We start from the raw sequence: 15061 nt of genomic DNA on the forward strand, positions 1-15061 counted from the left end.
AAAAAAAAGATCTCTGAGCGTCTTATCATATTCATCCATAGAGTATTTAAACTACATTCCAATAAGAACTATCGGAGAAGTAGTCATTTTAAAAATGATGCAAAATGTTGGGGGTTCACTGCATTTATGGACTTATCTTCAAATCCATGTTCTCAACAAGGTAATACAAAAACAATTTTAAGACAATTGTGAATGTGCCCAGAATCATGGATGACAGAAGAGAACAAACAGGTCTATCAGCTCATCGATTGTAATGTCTGCGAAAGAAAAGGAAGGAATGAAGAAAACAAAGACAGAAGCAAAGGAACAGGATGAACAGATGAAATAGAAAGTGATGATTCATTTGAAAGAGATGGAGCTCACTTTCATCCACTGAACTTACAAAAAATTATGAATTAAAGAGATGGAAAGATCCGGTCTGCCAAAATTCTGAGTAATAAGAGACTTTTTTTTGTTGCATAAATCCACTCATTATGTTCATTAATGTGCAAAATCCCTTATAAATAATCAATGAAACAATACATTTTATAGACATTGAAGGGAAATATTTTATTCAGTAATTTATTTGTCTACAAGTCACAAAGCAACAGAAAATCAATAGCACCAAAAGTTTAGAATGAAACTAGACGAGGCCTGTATTCACACGGCCAATACGTATGTGGCCATTGAAAAAAATGACAACCTGTAGCTGGATTTCTGGACAAGTTTGTTGTTTTTACTAATTAAATTGAAAGTAATAAAGCATAAAAAACAGAAAAGTCAAGGTCACACTTTCTTTGTGACATCATGAACTTTGACCCCTACCAATCTTTTTCTGGTAGGTTGTACAGCTTTGGTCCAATCAAATAAAATACTCCACTTGAGATGAAGTTTTCATAAATGTAACAATCAAACTTGTACAATAACTATTAGTAGAGATTTGGAACATTTTGGTTTTTGACACTTGATGCGACCTTGACCATGACATTTTAGTGCCATCGTTGAAGTTCCATTCAAACAGAGAACATTTATTACCTGAACACTGTCATATTCATATTTCTCAAATTTGGTACATGCTTTTATATTATATATATATATATATATTTCCATATATAATTTACATTGAGGGAGTTTGTCATTTTTTTATTGTTTTACCTGGAATGGACAAGCAATATTTAGCCGTGGTTCTCAGGGCAATGCCAAGTCATTCCAATAGATGGCAGTCTTGTACAGGCAGTAAAATGACTAATTCATGCTGTGTCACCTCATCTTATTCATTCAATTAATAAGTGGGCTTTAAGCCTTTATTGGTCATGTATATATTGTTACACATATATTGAAATTTGTCCTCTGCAATTTAACCCATCCCTGGGGAGCGTCAGCCAGTTGGTTTAGAACATGTCTCAAACTCAAGGCCCGGGGGCCAAATCAGGTCCTTTAAAGCATCCAGTGTGGCCCGCAGGAGAAAGTTAAAATAAGAAAAAACATGAATCGTTGCGTTAATTACCAAATAATCCAGTTATTTTATTTATAAAGAATTGTACATTTTGACGAGCCTTTTATTTTAGTAACCATTTCTATGAGCATGAATCAGTTTTGCTACAGACGTCTCACAAAATGTGTTGCAAAACTCAAGCAGCTCAGATTCACACGAGAAAAGTAGTTTATGTTTGTGTAGCGGTAGATTAGAGACGTTATAACCGTAGAGTTATGGTTGTAAACCATCATTTATACAAGTAATTAAAAAACATCTGAATAAATGTTGGATTACAGCAGCTGGAACTTTAATGTGTAAATATCATTTTATACATTTTTTTCATTATTTGTGACGTTAAATTTATTTCATGTGTGGATTTTTTATACACAAGCTCACATCATATTTTACAAACTCTCACATTTTGCAACATATCTACATTCATAATTACCTGCTGCTGCAAAGCAAACTGGTATGAATCACTGCAACTGGTTTGGATGAACTGGAAGGTTTTATTGATCCAAAGTTCACACACTGACAGAATCTGCAGCTTTTCTGTTTCTCACCCTGAGACAAAAACAACAACATGGAGAGAGAAACAAACCACATATTAGAACAGTTGGTTTGAATCCCTATGACTGTGTTGATGATAATATACAAACGTACTACGCTTCACAGACCATTCACAACAATCATACTGGTGGTGGTAAGCTACATTCCAGCCACAGCTGCCCTGGGGCATACTGACAGAAGTGTAGCATACTTGATCTTGACGAGACAATGAAACTAAATATGAATATAATGCAGTTTTAGAAAATGTACAAAAGATGTATCTTTGTACAGAAATGAGGAAGGAGAATGTAAACCTGTTCATTTTTGTTTGAAATTGGTTAAAAGTTACAAATTAAAGTGGGCAAAAAGAGACAGAAAAAGGGTTCAATGCTGGCTTAAAAGTGGCAGAAATTAGTAGGAGGAGCCAGGATCCAGGAGGAGCATTGTGGTTTTGGTCCTGGTCGTGGACCTGTGGACCAGCCCTACACCCTCAGCAGGTCCTTGAGGGTTCATGGTAGTTCGTCCAACCAGTCTACATGTGTTTTGTGGACTTGGAGATGGCATTCAACCGTGTCCCTCAGGGATTCCTGTGGGGTATCTTCTGGGAGTACGGGGTGCCAGACCCCCTGATAGGGGCTGTCCGTTTCCCTTATGACTGGAACCAGAGCTTGGTCCACATCACCGTCAGCAAGGGTTGGATTCCGTCAGGGCTGCCCTTTAGCACTGATTCTGTTCAGAACTTTTATGGACAGAATTTCTAGGTGCAGCCCGGGCGTGAAGGGGGTCCGGCTTGGGGGCCTCAGGATTGGATCACCGTTTTTTGCAGATGATGTGTTCCTGTTGGCTCCATCGAGCCATGACCTTCAACTCTCAGTGGATTGGTTCACAGCTGAGTGTGAAGTGGCCGGGATGAGAATCAGCACCTCCAGACACGAGTCCATGGTTCTCGACTGGAAAAAGGGGGAGTGTCTTCTCTAGGTTGGAGATGAGGTCCAGCCCCAAGTGGAGGAGTTCAAGTACCTCTGGGTCTGGTTCACTAGTGAGGGAAGGATGGAGCGAGAGATCGACAGGCGTCGTGGTGAAGAGTGAGCTCAGCCGAAAGACGAAGCTCTCATTTTACCAGTGGATCTACGTTCCTACCCTCACCTATGGTCATGAGCTTTGGGTCAAGATCTCAGGTACAAGCGGCCAAAATGATTTTCCTCCGTAGGGTGGCTGGGCTCTCCCTTAGAGACAGGGTGAGAAGCTTAGTCATCAGAGAGGGGCTAAGAGTAGAGCCGCTGCTCCTCCGCATTGAGAAAAGCCAGATGAGGTGGCTCAGGAACCTGATTAGGATGCCCCCCACGCCTCCCTGATGAGGTGTGGGGGGTCTCCCTCTGGAAAAAGACCCAGAGGGAGACCCAGGACACGCTGGAGAGACTATGTCTCTCAGTTGGTCTGGGAACGCCTCGGGACTCCCCAGAGGAGCTGGAAGAAAGTGGGCGGGGCTGAGGGAGTCTGGGCCTCCCTTCTAAGAATGCTGCCCCCGTGACCCTGGATGGGAACAATTAGTTTAAACTGGCAAATAATAGGCATGACAAATGGTGAATGCGGATAATTTGGCAAAAATGTTCATGAAATATGTTGAAAAGTGGCAATAATGGGTCAATATATGTGACATTAGGTGGAAAAGTGGTGGAAAGGGTTTATAAGTGCTGAACACAGCATTAAAATATGATGTAGAAGTGTCAGAAATGGGAGAAATGTAGCAAAAACACATTAAAAGGAGCAAAAATATGTTAAGAAAATGTGATAAAATAGGTTAAAATATGGTGAGTTTGGTGGAGTTGTAGAAAAATGTTAAAAAAATAAACAAAAATGGCTCAAATTGTTAAAAAATATTCTTGGTTTCTTGAAGGCATCTGACGACCCCCTCCCAGTGTCTTAAGACCCCAAGGTTGAGAACCCCTGGTCTATAATACGTTAGTGTGACAGTTACAACAGAGCCATAGTTTTGATCAGATCCTCAGTGGAAATGTGGGTTGGTATCTGCAACACATTCATAGTCTAACCTCAGAATCCAAAACAATCTTTGGTTTTCAATCTGAGGTCAGAATTATATACTGGGGTTGGATTACTGACCACACATTAGCCTGTAAATGATTATATTTGGTATTTCTATAAAAGGATGAACAAAATAAGGACATGTTTTAAAGTTTAGCACCATGTGAAACATTGATCCTGTGTGTGTTGCTGCTACATGGAGCTGGACGTGATGAAGACGTAGATCCTGGAGAGGAAGGACGTGAGTGTCCCCTGCCTGAGCAGCTTCATCTCCACGTCGATCAGGAAGTCTTTGGCCCCGCCCACTTGTCTCTGCAGGTACACGGCACCTGTGAAGCTGTTGAGCTTGCGGGTGCTGAAGTATCCGTCCTGGTTTCCCTTCACTATGCTGACGATGACGTGGTCTCCAGAGTAGGTCGGGGACGGTCCGATACGGAAGATCTGAGCTGGGACGATGATGTTGTTCTGGAAGCTGAGCTGGTAGTGGCTGATACGCATCGGAGCGTTCTGGCATTCTAACGAGTTAGCGGGACAGCTAACGCGCTCACAGCGTCTGGAACAGCAAGAGGAGGTGGAGTCAGAACCAGAATGTGACGAATCATCAACATGAGATGTTAAAGGACGTGATCACATCCCACGTTGGCCTATTTACTGCAGTCGGTCGCCATGGTGACCGCTCAGCAGCCTGAAACTTAACAAATGACAACAAATTTGAGAATTTTTATTTTCCAACACTTGAGTTTATATAATAATTCTATACGGCTTCATCAAGTGCTCAGAAATAAAGCTTTAAAGCCTGTTAAAATAATACATCCACATGTAAATATGATGCTACAGGACAGAAAATCTGATGATCTATATTATTGATTGGTGTGTGATCGTCACAGAGCAGCCAATGACAGAGGGGGAGGGGCTTACGTGTCAGAAACCTTCTTGTAGCTGATTGGACAGTCAAAGGACAGACAGCGATAGCTTCCCTGTAGGTTGTAGCATCTCTGCTCTGAGGAGCAGTTGTGGGTTCCAGATGTGCACTCATCAACATCTGGGCAGTGAGAGACAGGGAGGGAGGGGCTGTGAGCAAGCTTCACATCGTGCACGTTGTAGCGTGGTGGAGCTAACCTCTGCAGGCGTGTCCATTAGCTGACAGCACGTAGCCAATAGGAGGACAGGAGCACTGGTAGCTGCCCTCAGTGTTCACACAATGGAAGGAACACAGAGCCCCCACACTCTGAGAACACTCATCAATATCTGATCAATAACAGGACAACATCACGTTAACTCACAGACACAAGGTGATTTATTTACTAGGTGACGCCACAGGTAGTCATTCCTGTTTGTATCTCTGTAACCTTCCATTGTTGTATATATCTGTGCTATATTTGTGTTATTATTATTTATCTTATACTACAGTAATGTGTGCACTTGTATTTAATCCTTATTATAATTATTTTACTTCATTATGTAAGTTTTTCTTTCTCTTTCTTTGTTTAGTATTTATTCTTTTTATTTGTAATATCTCTTGAGCAGCTGTAACGCAAGTATCAACATCAGGGTAGCCATGTTCAATTACAATTTAATTACAATTACAGTGATCAACTGAATTACAATTATGTTTTATCCTCAGAAAGTCAATTAAAATTACATTCTCAATTACTAAAGTTCAATTACAATTACTGAGCCTGAAATAATTAACTTAATAAAAGTGAACCTTCCTCTTGTGTTAGCTTTCTGTTAGCATCTCTAATGCTAACGAGTCCTAAATCAGCTGTAAAATACACTAAAAACTAATATCTACCATCTAATTTAGTTCCTATCTATTGGTTACATTGTTCTAATCAATGAATTTATTGGTATTAATATTTATGTTTTATGTTAGTTTACACCTCGATTTCAGCTTTTTTTAAACACTTGATATGAAACATATTTTAATACTTGTTAACTACATATGTGTAGAACTGTAATATGGTTCCACTGTTTTGCGTTAATTATAATTGACAATTGTTATAGAATTTTCATGGCAATGACATTTACAATTTAATTATTATTATGACAGCAATAGATTTTTAAAATCATGCAATAATTGTTGTTGATTATCAAATACATGTTTATAATCATAATTGACCCCAACCCTGGTCCATTGTTACCATGACAGCTGTGTCCGTCCTCCTTCAGGGAGAATCCCTGCTGACAGTAGCACTGATAGGAACCATGGATGTTAGCGCACTGTTGGCTACACGGACTCTGGTCACATTCATTTACATCTGAAACAAACACACAATGATTTACCTTCCCTTCTCTAATAATATTTAATATTCAGCTTCTTCTAAATCAGGGGCGTCAAACTCATTTTAGTTCAGGGGCCAAATACAGAACAGTTTGACCTCAAGTGGGCCACAGATTTTATGCTGGAAAACGAGTAATTTCAAAATGATTGTGCCCTAGTTTACACTTCTATACATAAAATACTAAATATGTAAGAAACTGACCATATCTAAGCAATAAGTGAGAGATATCAGTCCCAACAGGATCTACACTTTACATTTAATAGAGTTTTTGACAAAATTCTATGAAATTAAGATGAAAATTTAAGGTTTTAGTTTTTAACTGTTTAACATTAAAAACCAGAGCTCATTTCTACCCTTATTGTGATTTTAAGAGTACAGCACGCACTTCCCTACCATTACTACATTACCCATAAGCCACTGCGCTTAAAGGAGAAGGCCACATCCACCCATATTGTGATATCCACAATATGGACCAAAATTTAATCACCTGTTCTTTGTCCCATTATCAATATTTCCTGAATTTCATTCAAATCCTTTCATAACTTTTTAAGTTATCTTGCTCACAGACGGACGGACAGACAGACAGACAGACGGACGGACGGACGGACGGACGGACGGACGGACGGACGGACGGACGGACGGACGGACAGACAGACAGACAGACAGACAGACAGACAGACAGACAGACAGACAGACAGACAGACAGACAGACAGACAGACAGACAGACAGACAGACAGACAGACAGACAGACGCAGGGTAAAACATAACCCCCTGCTCTGCGCTTCACGCTTGGCGGAAGTAATGATTGTAATCATGTGATAAAAGCACCAGGAAAACTGTGATTACCTGCAAATATTGTTTAGTTTCATTTACACAATGATTCATGTTTTCTTTGTCATTGTTACTTTCTCCTGTGGGCCAAATTAGATGCTCCAAAGGGCCGGATTTGGTCCCCTGGCCATGAGTTTGACACGTGTTCTAAAGGCATAAACAAACTAGGGCAGACATCCACAGGCTGTTCTCACTCCTCAGAGCTTTCATAGTAGAGTGCAGCGCTGTGTGTTAGTTTCCATTAAAATACTACATTTCCCACAATGCTCAGCTCTTCTCTGTAGTCCTGGTCCTACTGGGACGTGTTTTAAAGGTGTGGTACTATCGTAGCTCGTCTCCATCAGGAGGTGAAATACAGCTCACTGGTACATTTAATGATGTTGATACATAATGAGTGTTTAGTGTGAATCCAGGTACGAGAACTAGTGTGAGGTTTGTACTTCATTACACTCATTAGCCTGTGGACTACAGTATGTTTGAGCCTTAAGTCATTTATCACCTCCTACAGGTAATAAATAAAATATAAATATTCATGTCAGCATTAGAATAAAAACTAATCTGAGCATTAACACAGGAAAGATGAGGATTTTTGTGTTTTTAAGAGCTTTTCTTTTTATAATGTTATTTTTTGTTGTTTCTGTTTATTTTTGTAGCCGTTGTAATTTTGTGTATTTTTGTCTTTATTTGTAATTATTAATCTCCACGTGTCTGTCTTAAATATCTAAAAAGGTTCTGGGTTTAAATGACATGTGATGAGCTGAGAGACAGTGTGGAGATGATCTACCAGGTATTGAATCATAACGTGTTCTACAGCACCACCTGCTGGTGACTTTGTGCCTCTAATGTTGGCGTATGTTTGTGCGCATTATTACAGCGATCAGTTTGATCTTAGGTTATTATTAGATGATGAGGATGAAAAATACCAAGTCTACCTTCACAGTTTTTTCCATCAGACGCCAGAAAGAATCCAGGAGAACAGGAGCAGTGGAAAGATCCAGGACTGTTCACACACATGTGTGCACACACTCTGAGCCAGCACTCATTCACATCTATAGGACAGAGAGGGAGGGATTACACTCTGTGTGTGTGTGTGTGTGTGTGTAGACTGTAATCAGTGTGTCATCGTACCATTACAGACTTTACGTAGGGAGTCGTACTTGTATCCAGTCTGACAGTCACAGCGATAGGTTCCAGGAAGGTTGTGACAGATCTGAGATGTTCCACAGCGATGGACGCCCACCTCACACTCATCTACGTCTGAGTAACGGAAAGAAAAAATAAGATAGAGATGAGAGAAGCTGTGGATACCTGCACAGAATTAATCTGTCAATCTAAAGTATTTTTCTATCATTTTTTTAATGTATTTTTCTGACACTTTTTAACGTGTTATTCTGTCATTTTTAATATATTTTTCTGTCATTTTTTAATGTATTTTTCCATCATTTCTTAAATGTATTTTCTGCCATTTTTTAACGTATGTTTCTGTCATTTTTTAGATTTATGATTTTGTCATTTTTTTAATGTCTGTTTTTTTGCAGCCATTTACTTTGGGGGTTTGTGCAAAACTAGACTAAGGGCCTCACGTGGCCCCCGGCCCACCAGTTGCACATGTATGATTGAAAAAACTTCAGTAACAAAACAATTAAATCATTTCTGTAATAAAAGTATATTTTCTCTCCGTCGGAGGCCTTGATTTCTATTCTCCTTAACAGTGACAGACGCTCTTCTGTGCAGCAGTTACAGGACAATTTCTCTTCTAAATGTGGACCTGAAAATCCTGTCAAAGATCAGCAGGTCCTATCGAGCATTATCTCATTTAATCAAATTTCATTCTGGGAAAACATTAATTCCATAATAGAAGGAGGCTCTTAAATATCATTAACTCTTTAAGTTCGTGTTTCCCAGAAGTTATTATTTCACTAGACGCAGAAAAGGCCTTCGACAGCGTGGAATGAAGATATCTTTATTTTATAGAGCAGAAATGTGGTTTTAGTTTAGAGTTTAAATTGCTTTATGCTAGCCCAGTTGCTTCGGTTCATACAAATGGACTCCAGTCAACCACATTTGTCCTTTACAGAGGAACTCGACGAGGCTGCCATCTTCCTCCTCCTGTTTGCCGTAGCCTTGAACCTCTAGTATCTGCTTACATCAGGAGGATGGGTTTGAGGGCATCACTCGAGTGGGAAAAGTCCACAAACTTTTTAGATCACTCGATCAATTAATAACTTCTTTTCTATCGGGCAATAAAAGTCAACGCCTCAGGAGATCAATATTACAGCTCCCCATTAGAATTTTGGATTCAAATATGGAAAAGCCGAGGCCCCCACAGAGCCTCGGACCTCCCCCACATTGTGAACAACCATCTTTTTCTATCGTCTTACACTGATTTAACCTTTGAGTCTCTGTGTGACAAATGGATAGCTAAACTTAAACACCTTTATAATCAGGAGACTTTTATGTCTTTGACAGAGATTCAAAAAAATGTGATTTACCTAAATCCCACTTATTTCATTTTTTTCAGATAAGGCATTTTATTTGTAACCAGAACCCAAAATTCCTCAGTCTCCCCCTGAAACTATTGTAAACTCATTACCTTGACCTGAAAAGAAACGTCTGATCTCCAACATTTACAGTCTGATCAGCTCTATCAGTGACAGTCCAGTTTTGGGCCCCAGGGAGTCTTGGGTGTGGGGGCTAGGGACCCCATTATCTGAGGATTACTGGTAACGGGTCTTAAAGTTGGTGCATCGAGGCACAGCCTCTCACAATGTAACGTTGTACATAGAGTCCATTACACTAACCTGAAACTGTCTCAGATCTACAACAATGGAACCGACTCTTGTAATTGGTGCAAACAATCTCCAGCTGGCCACTCCCACATGTTTTATTCTGTCACATTTTGGTCTGATATGTTTATGTCTCTTAGTGCAGCAAACAATAGTCATTACATCTGATCCTCTCTTAGCCCTGTGGTACCCCTTACAGCCCTGTGGTACCCCTCACAGCCCTGTGGTACCCCTTACAGCCCTGTGGTACCCCCTTACAGCCCTGTGGTACCCCCTTACAGCCCTGTGGTACCCCTTACAGCCCTGTGGTACCCCTTACAGCTGTGTGGTACCCCCTCACAGCCCTGTGATACCCCCTTACAGCCCTGTGGTACCCCCTTGCAGCCCTGTGGTACCCCCTTGCAGCCCTGTGGTACCCCCTTGCAGCCCTGTGGTACCCCCATACAGCACTGTGGTACCCCCTTGCAGCCCTGTGATACCCCCTTACAGCCCTGTGGTACCCCCTTACAGCCCTGTGATACCCCCTTACAGCCCTGTGGTACCCCCTTACAGCCCTGTGGTACCCCCTTACAGCCCTGTGGTACCCCCTTACAGCAGTGTGGTACCCCCTTACAGCCCTGTGGTACCCCCTTACAGCAGTGTGGTACCCCCTTACAGCAGTGTGGTACCCCCTTGCAGCCCTGTGATACCCCCTTACAGCTGTGTGGTACCCCCTTACAGCTGTGTGGTACCCCCTTACAGCAGTGTGGTACCCCCTTACAGCAGTGTGGTACCCCCTTGCAGCCCTGTGATACCCCCTTACAGCTGTGTGGTACCCCCTTACAGCAGTGTGGTACCCCCTTGCAGCCCTGTGATACCCCCTTACAGCTGTGTGGTACCCCCTTACAGCTGGACAGACGTCTCATTCTGCTCTCATTTAGCCATCGGGGAGACCATGGCTCAGTGGTAGAGTGGGTTGTCCAGTAACCGAAGGGTTGGGGGTTCAAATCCCGCTCTAAACGAGTCATTGTCGTTGTGTCCTTGGGCAAGGCACTTTACCCACATTACCTTGTAAGAGTGAGTATGAATTGTGCAGCCACGCCTCTGTCAGTCTACCCCAGGCAACTGTGGCTACATTGTAGCTTACCACCACCATTATGACTGTGTGAGTGACTGGTGTGAATGGATAATGGTTTCTGTAACGCGCTTTGAGTCTCCTCAAAGAAAGTGCTATATAAATTCAAGCCATTATTATTATTATTATTATTTAGACTTTCTATAATTAAAAATATTTGAAATTACCTGGCACGTGAGGGAGGGAGCAAAAAAAAACCAAAACGTTATTTTTTTCTGTATTTCATCGTTTTCTGTGAAACGACCTCTAATAAAAAGAGTTTAAAAAAAAGTATATTTTCTATCACAGCAGGTTTGAGTGTTTCAGCCAACAACACTGATACCAGCATTCTTCTGCTAACGCTAACGCTAAGTGAAGGAGCTAACCTCACCCACACACTTGGTTCCATCAGAGGTGCTGTGGTATCCGTAGCTGCAGGTTTTGCTCCTCTGACGACATGTGAAGGAACCCACGGTGTTGATACAGGAGGAACCTGGACCACATGGAACCACCACAGCGTTACACTCGTTTACATCTGAGGATGGACACACACACACACACACACACACACACACACACACACACACACACACACACACACACACACACACACACACACACACACACACACACACACACACACACACACACACACACACACACACACACACACACACACACACACACACACACACACACACACACACACACACACACACACACACACACACACACACACAGTGAATAACCTGACAGCTTCTTATATACATCTGTATTATTATGTATCTACTGTAATGTGTCACTTGATTTAATACGTATTTAATAAACAGTCTTTTACTTAAAGTCCAGTATTATATTATTTTTTACACATTTCCATTTGTTCTAAGAACCAAAAACAAAGTATTTAAGGTTTATTTTTCCAAACTTGCCTGTTTTCCAGAGTTTTAGTGCCTACTTATATATATTCATGAGTGGGCGTGTCTATAGACGCTGACTTCATGCCTCGCTCTGAGGCAGATCAGTGATCACCAAAGCTATTTTATTTTGCTATACACAGACTCTTCTTATGGTTTTCAGCCAAAAAACTGCACATTGCAGTAAAACACATGATATTTAAATGGCTATTGTTATTGTGAGTCCATCTCAGCGTTTCATTGTATGTTTATCACAGCAGCAGGAGTCATTCAGCTGCTTCAAACACTTACCGCAGCGTTAAGCTGCTGAGTCACAGGAATAGTGCATTTAAGGTGATCATCATTTGTTTGGTCAAACGCTGCATTACATTGTGTTACAAACATGTCAGATCAAGTCAAAGGTGATACGAGGCAATATAACGGCTACTAAAAATGGAACAACTCCCTTGGTTCTACACCGTGGCTTCCCACTGCTCCTCAGGGAGGAGTTTGAAAGTGAGAATGAAGTGAAGATGTTTAACTAATTTAGTATTTAAAAACTCTTCAAATGAATTTGAATTTGATTTAACTTCCACTTTAAACTATTATGTATTAGTACTGATGTAATATTCTGATTTGTTTGATTAATCCTGTGATGATAGAGGAAAAATTAAGACACTTGTCTTCAGCTTTTTCCTTTTTCAGTTTTTGATAAATTATGTATTAAATTATTTCATTTTTGTTTTTCAAACCAAAATAGAAGTATAAAGTATAACAAAAAGATGAAATAAAACTTACCGACACAATTTCCATGAGAGTCGTGTGTGAAGCCAGTCAAACATGTTAGTTTGGTTCCACAGAGGAACGAACCCACTGTGTTCTCACACACAGAACCAACACCACAGGTATGGGTTCCATCCTCACATTCATCAATATCTGTGAAGGAGACGATCAATCAACCCACGTTACAGCGTCCAGCACTAAAAGAATATTATTTAGGCATCTCTGACCCACATTTGTTTCCATCACAATCACTGATGTAAATATGTTTTTAAATGTGGAAGGAACAACAAAAGGTTTAAAAAAGTAAGAAATTAAACTGAAAAGTGGGAAAACATCTTTTTCCTTCTAGGACAGGGGTTCCCAACCTTGGGGTCAGGATCCCATTTGGGGTCCTGAGACCCTGGGAGAGGGTCTTCAGATGCCTTCAAGAAACTAAGAATATTTTCTGAACAATTTGAGCCCATTTTGTTGATTTTTACCATTTTTCTACAAATCCACCAAACTCACCATATTTCAACATATTTTCATCACTTTTTCTTGCCATATTTTGCTCCTTTTAATGTATTTTTGCTACATTTCTGACACTTCTACATTACATTTTAATATCTTTTCTGCACATTTTTCCACTTTCCAGACATGTTCAGCACTTATAAACCATTTTCACCACTTTTACACCTAATAATAACCCATTATTGTCACTTTTAACCACTTTTTACCATATTTCACGATTATTTTTAGGCCATTTGAACCACATTCACCATTTACCAGTTTAAACTAACTGTTCCAATATTAACACTTTTTTTTTAATCACTTTTTCTGTCTGTTTTTATCCACTCTAATTTACAACTTTTAACCAATTTCTATAGTTTTTAAAATCTCATTTCACCACCTTTTCCACCATTTTTTTCACTTTGAACCATTTTATTAATGATTAAAACCAGGATTTCCATCTTTAAGATGACTATAATAATAATAATAATAAATAATAATAATAATAATAATACATTTTATTTAAAAGCGCCTTTCAGAACACCCAAGGACACTGTACAGGGCAGTCATTAAAATAAACACAATAAAAACAGCAGAATAAAACAGGGTACAGTGTTGGTGTGGTGAATGTGTGACTAGATGCAGAAGGATTGTCTGAAGAGGTGAGTTTTGAGTTGTGATTTGAAGAGTGGGAGGAGTCTATGGTACGGAGGTTAGTGGGGAGTGAATTCCAGAGCTGGGGGGCACAGTAGCTGAATGCTCTGTGCCCCATGGTGATGAGTTTGACCAGAGGTACAGAGAGCTGGAGAGTGGAGGAAGAGCGGAGTGTGTGGGCAGGGGTGGTGATGTGGAGAAGGTCAGATATGTACGGAGGGCCAGGTTATGAAGTGCTTTGAAGGTGATGAGGAGTATTTTGAAGTTGATCCTTTGTTTTATGGGAAGCCAGTGAAGTTGTTGTAGGACGGGGGTGATGTGGTGAGTGGAGGGGGTCTGTGTGATGATTCGTGCTGCAGTTTCTGGAGGGATTTGTTGGGGAGGCCGAAGAGAAGTGAATTACAATAATCAATGCGGGAGGTGACGAGGCTGTGGATAAGTGAGAGAGGGGCGGAGACGAGAAATGTTCCGCAGGTGAAAATAGGCGGACCAGGTGATGTTGTTAATGTGTGAATGGAAGGAAAGTGTACTGTTGAGGATGACACCCAGAGTCTTAACCTATAATAATTAACGTTCCTGGATAACAGTGGATATTATTCAGATGAATAAATAAATGTGGTTATCACAGATTCATAGAACAATGGACCATCATTTTACTGACTTTATGGATGGACCCCAAAAATCTCTCCTTTATTCCCCCTTATAGATGGTCCTGTCTCCACATGACTGTTCTTCAATGTTCATGTCTGTGTTCAACCACCTTCAGCTACAGTGGGGGTCCCTGCTCTCTGGGACCTTTATTTTGGAGGCTCCCTGCTCTCTGAGACCTTTATTTTGGAGGGTCCCTGCTCTCTGGAACCTTTATTTTGGAGGATCCCCACTCTCTGGGACATTTATTTTGGAGGATCCCCACTCTCTGGGACCTTTATTTTGGAGGGTCCCTGATCTCTGGAACCTTTATTTTGGAGGATCCCCACTCTCTGGGACATTTATTTTGGAGGCTCCCCGCTCTCTGGGACCTTTATTTTGGAGGGTCCCCGCTCTCTGGAACCTTTATTTTGGAGGATCCCCACTCTCTGGGACATTTATTTTGGAGGATCCCCACTCTCTGGGACATTTATTTTGGAGGCTCCCCGCTCTCTGAGACCTTTATTTTGGAGGGTCCCTGCTCTCTGGAACCTTTATTTTGGAGGATCCC

The 15061-nt window shown here is 40.9% G+C and overlaps 1 protein-coding gene across 4 annotated transcripts in view; it reads right to left on the reverse strand.

Annotated features, from left to right (window-relative positions):
* Positions 1–959: 959 nt before the first annotated feature.
* fbln2 (fibulin 2) overlaps positions 960–15061 on the reverse strand; it is a 46577-nt gene continuing 32475 nt past the window's right edge. The window contains exons 10-19 of one of the 4 annotated variants that reach the window (XM_028447091.1): positions 12736–12873; positions 11436–11537; positions 8294–8422; positions 8098–8214; positions 6193–6309; positions 5168–5296; positions 4967–5090; positions 4209–4601; positions 1905–2020; positions 960–1414 (exon numbers count right to left, since the gene is read on the reverse strand). In XM_028447091.1, coding sequence (XP_028302892.1) covers positions 4241–4601; positions 4967–5090; positions 5168–5296; positions 6193–6309; positions 8098–8214; positions 8294–8422; positions 11436–11537; positions 12736–12873 — 1217 coding nt within the window. In that variant the 3' untranslated portion in view covers positions 960–1414; positions 1905–2020; positions 4209–4240. Of the gene's footprint in view, positions 1415–1810; positions 2021–4208; positions 4602–4966; positions 5091–5167; positions 5297–6192; positions 6310–8097; positions 8215–8293; positions 8423–11435; positions 11580–12735; positions 12874–15061 lie in introns of those variants that run through there. The other 3 variants (XM_028447088.1, XM_028447092.1, XM_028447090.1) reach the window with 3 other exon arrangements.

The sequence above is a fragment of the Gouania willdenowi genome, chromosome 5 (genome assembly GCF_900634775.1).
Source record: "Gouania willdenowi chromosome 5, fGouWil2.1, whole genome shotgun sequence".
Classification (NCBI taxonomy): Eukaryota; Metazoa; Chordata; class Actinopteri; order Blenniiformes; family Gobiesocidae; genus Gouania; species Gouania willdenowi.